Source organism: Babylonia areolata, chromosome 13 (assembly GCF_041734735.1).
Source record: "Babylonia areolata isolate BAREFJ2019XMU chromosome 13, ASM4173473v1, whole genome shotgun sequence".
Taxonomy (NCBI): domain Eukaryota; kingdom Metazoa; phylum Mollusca; class Gastropoda; order Neogastropoda; family Buccinidae; genus Babylonia; species Babylonia areolata.
Genome location: NC_134888.1, coordinates 7,668,370 through 7,673,291, shown reverse-complemented (window position 1 = coordinate 7,673,291; position 4,922 = coordinate 7,668,370). Strand labels below are relative to the sequence as shown.

General features: G+C 45.9%; 1 protein-coding gene across 1 annotated transcript in view; it reads right to left on the bottom strand.

Moving 5' to 3' along the window:
• LOC143289328 (uncharacterized) overlaps nucleotides 1-4,601 on the bottom strand; it is a gene marked incomplete at its 3' end in the record, with an annotated part of 14,065 nt that extends 9,464 nt beyond the window's left edge. Inside the window, exon 1 of the mRNA XM_076598328.1 lies at nucleotides 3,613-4,601. Coding sequence (XP_076454443.1) covers nucleotides 3,613-3,663 — 51 coding nt within the window. The remainder of the gene's footprint in view (nucleotides 1-3,612) is intronic.
• Between the last annotated feature and the right edge of the window lie 321 nt (nucleotides 4,602-4,922).

The window sequence follows — 4,922 nt, the reverse complement described above, 5'->3', positions numbered from 1 at the left end:
TCGAGTGTTTGAATCTGGGTATGCATAAACAGAGTGGATCCGAAGCCGATCGTAGTGAGCGAGATGGAGTGTTGAGGTGAAGGCAGCCACAGAGATAGGAAGGGGCAGTTTTGTGAATACATTTATAACATAGAGTGCTGATCTTGTACTTTATTCGGTGTGAGACAGGGAGCCAGTGGAGATGTTGCAAAAGAGGAGTGATGTGCTCAGATCCTTTCTGAGGACGAGTCGGGCAGCAGAGTTTTGTATGCGCTGAAGGGACTGAATGGATGAAGCAGGCAAACCAGACAGTAGAGAGTTACAGTAGTCAAGGCGAGAGAGAATGAGAGAAACGGCAAGTCTAGATGTTGCGTCAGTGGACAGATATTTCCGGACGGCACTGATGCGCCGCAGTTGAAAGTAGCAGGACTGACATGCCTGACTGATAATTTTTTTGCATGGACAGTGTATTGTCAAGGACAACACCGAGGTTTCTGACTGACGTGGAAAGAGGGATGGATGCACTGCCAAGTTTGATTGTGTCAATTGTGATGGAAGACAGTTTTTGTTTAGTTCCTATGATCATTGCTTCAGTTTTGTCCGCGTTCAATTGTAACTTATTTCGAGTCATCCAGTTTTGAATGTCCAGGAAGCAGTTGGGTGTTTCTTGCAAGAGCGACAACAATTTTTCAGGGGTATCACTCTTCTGGAGTTGAGTGTCATCATCATAAGAATGATGACTGATATTATGGCTGTTGATAATTTCAGCGAGAGGAGCAGTGTACAGTGTGAAGAGCACTGGGCCTAAAACGGATCCCTGTGGGACTCCATGTTCGATTTTAACGGGTTCAGATTGGAAATGATCAACAATGACAGACTGGAATCGATTTGAACCAGTTTAGAACAGTGCCTCTGGTTGTGCCCGAGGACTTCAAAATAGATGTACTGTCACAAAGGGACAGAGGATGTAAATGTATTAGTTGAAGTCCATGGGTTGAGCCGCGTGTCAGTGTGATTCCTGTTGTCCACGATGAACCAGAAGAGGGGGAGGAGGAGGAGGAGGAATCTGCTAATAGGGTACATTCTCTATCCCCCCACCCCTCTCTCTCTCGCTCCCCCTTCCCGCCCCCCCTCCCCTCTCTCCACCGATATTCCCTCTCTCTCCCCACCTCTCTCCGTCTCTCTCTCCCTCTCTCTCTCTCCACACTCTCTCTCTCTCTCCACACTCTCTCTCTCTCTCTCCACACCCCTCTCTCTCTCCCCACCACTCTCTCCACCTCTCTCTCTCTCTCTCCACCCTCTCTCTCTCCCCACCACTCTCTCCACCTCTCTCTCTCTCCACCCTCTCTCTCTCCCCCACCTCTCTCTCCACCTTCTCGCTCTCTCTCCACCTCCCCCCCTCTCTCTCTCCCCTTTCATTCTCCTGTCTGTCGCTCGCTCACACCCCCATCCCACCCACATTCTCTGTGTACCCCCCCCCCCCCCAACCCCCCGCCCCCCTCCCTCTTTCCCCCGTCAGCGGGGAGTGAAGATGGGGCAGAAGACGTGGTCCCGAGCACAGGCCAGTCAGAGCCACACCACTGTTCTAAGGGGATCAACCCTTCAGCCATGAGCAACTTTCCCCAGGCATGGATTGCCTCCCTTATAACTTCAGCGTGCAGTCATGGTCATGTTGAGAACACAGCATTCACAGCAAGGAGAATGAAACGTGCGACACGCACGCACAAACACACACACACACACACACACACACACACACACACACACACCACACACACACACACACACACACACACACACACAACACACACACAACACACACACACACACACACACACACACACACACACACACACACACACACACAAAGGTGAAAGCATTAAACCCTTCACGCCAACATGTTCTTTGAGCGTCCGGCACTGACTAATCCGATAAAGATTATCTCCAGCCTTCAACAGTCAGCGCCACCAGGAAGACACGTGTGAGTAAGGCATGCCGCTTTTTTTTTTTTTTTTTATATGAGGACTGCTTCTGTGAACTAATCAGTGTCGCAATTATCATCAAAGGTCTGTTTCTGTGAACTAATCAGTGTCGCAATTATCATCAAAGGTCTGTTTCTGTGAACTAATCAGTGTCGCAATTATCATCAAAGGTCTGTTTCTGTGAACTAATCAGTGTCGCAATTATCATCAAAGGTCTGTTTCTGTGAACTAACCAGTGTCGCAATTATCATCAAAGGTCTGCTTCTGTGAACTAATCAGTGTCGCAATTATCATTAGAGGTCTGCTTCTGTGAACTAATCAGTGTCTTAATTATCATTAGAGGTCTGTTTCTGTAAACTAATCAATGTCAATTATCATTAGAGGTCTGTTTCTGTGAACTAATCAGTGTCGCAATTATCATCAGAGGTCTGTTTCTGTGAACTAATCAGTGTCAATTATCATTAGAGGTCTGTTTCTGTGAACTAATTAATGTCAATTATCATTAGAGGTATGTTTCTGTGAACTAATTAATGTCAATTATCAGTAGAGGTCCGTTTCTGAGAACTAATCAATGTCAATTATCATTAAAGGTCTGTTTCTGTGAACTAATTAGTGTCAAGGGCTACTCCTTTAAAAGCGGGACGGCTGTTGCAGTTCATTTACAGCAAAACTCTGATGACCCTGCTCTTCCTACAACTTTATCATTATTTAGATTATTACGTGTGTGTGTGTGTGTGTGTGTGTGTGTGTTTGTGTGTGTGTGTGTGTGTGTGTGTGTGTGTGTGTGTGTGTGTGTGTAAACGAAACAAAACGAAACGAAATTATATTTAGCCAGGAAAATGAGATAAGCAATTTACATGTTTGTTGTGTTATTTTTGTTTTGTTTTTCATCTTGCCCTGTGAAGAGACAGAGTGAGAGAGAGAGAGAGAGAGAGAGAGAGAGAGAGAGAGAGAGAGAGAGAGAATTCGAAACGAATTCGAAAAGATAGAGGGGGAGAGATTGGGGGAGAGAAAGGGGGAGAGAGTGGGGAGAGAGAGGGGGAGAGAGGGGTGAGAGAGGGGGAGGAGAGAGTGGGGAGAGAGAGGGGGAGAGAGTGGGGAGAGAGAGGGAGAGAGAGGGGACAGAGAGGGGGGAAAGAGGGGGAGGAGAGAGTGGGGAGAGAGAGGGAGAGAGAGAGAGAGAGAGAGAGAGAATTCGAAACGAAACGAACTTTCATTTTCAGTTGTCATGGTAATGAGAGAAAGAGAGAGAGAGAGAGAGAGGAGGGGGGCAGAAGACAGAAAGACAGAGAAAGACAGAAAGACAGACACAGAGAGAGAGACAGATTGACTCAGACAGACAGACAGACAGACAGAGAAAGAGATGAGACAGATAGACAGACAGGCTGGAGACGAAGGGCAATAGCACCATCTAACACACCAGGTCCATTGAAAACCCTGACATACCATCACATTCTCACAATCCAAGTCCAGAAAGAAAATGTCCATTAAATAGAACGTCAAACATTCCATCAATGAAATTAAATATCAAACTTCCTGCATAATGACTGTAAATTAAACAAATAAATAGATAAATAAATACATACATACATACATACATACAGAAATACAGAAATAAATGAAAAAATAAAACAAGAGGAAGGTACCGTACCCGCACAGACATTCTGTCGGCAAAAAGATTCTTCCAGTTCCATGAAGACATGGCTGACACCCAGTGTGGAGATTCAGGGAGATTGTTAGGACTGAACAATGAGGACGGGTGTCACGTGCACCATGTGTGTCCTCAAACCCTGACAGGGTCAACACAGGGTGGTTTGTCCTGTGGCTAAAACTGTCCTTCACACACACACGCACACCAGTGTCTTCTCCTGCTACTGGCTAGTTTTATCGAGACACGCGATTTGAATTTTGCAACGTCTTACTCGGCGAGCTTTTTTTCTAATTTTTTTTTTTTTTTTTTTTTTTTATCACACCCGTGAAAAAGGTTTCTCGTCGTATTCTCTAGGTAATTCTATCACCACATTCGAGACAAAAAGGTCTTGTTTCTTTCTCATCGGCAGGGTTGTTTTTTTTTCAACATTCACATGAGGAAAACATTCACTTGTCCAACTCAGTAGACACAGGGAGAAAAGAAGTTTTCTGTTATCTTACTCGGAAAATAATCTCTGTTCTTTCACAACATGATAGTGTGAGGAAAAGGGAGTTGTTTGCCGATTTCTAGATCCGTTATAATGAAACTGGAATCTTATCCTGGTATATGTCATGGTGATGGTTGTTGGGTTTTTTTTTTTTTTTTATTTATTTATTTTTTTTACATGCACTGATCACAGAGAACAAACAATATGCTGCGTCAGTGTGTGGTCATTCAACCGACTCTCTTTGTTTTCTTTGTATGACAACCCACAATACAGCCAGGTGACGGTGACCTGTCGACATTTCATCAGCATTGCATCTGCGCTTTAACCACATGTGCTGCGTCAGTGTCCTTATCACTGCAGCCTGGGTGTAACCTTTACCTGCACTGTTCCCCCTCACTATCTCACGTCCACATCTTTCACTGTCACTTCACTGCACTGGTTTCTTTCCAGGTCACTCTGACACCTGGTCTGGGTTGTCACTGTATCGCCGGCTCCAAACCGGGTGAATGTTCTAGACCCCCATACATACCACCACCACCCGGAATGGGGCTCTACACCCGTGTAAGAAAGACTGTTTCCTGAAAGAAGTCTGCCTTTTACCCACTGTAGAGGTGACACAATGGCCCGATGCCGACTTTTATACAGGCCGTGTTTAAACCTTGGTGTCGGTGTAAGGGAAAGGAATCACCCCCTCCTGCTTTCACTGCCCGGGCGTGACGTCTGACGTATCTCATTGCCCCGTCCTCAATCACCCCCCCCCCCCCGCCCCCTCACACACACACACACACACACAAACACAAACACGCGGGCAGAGACAAAACAC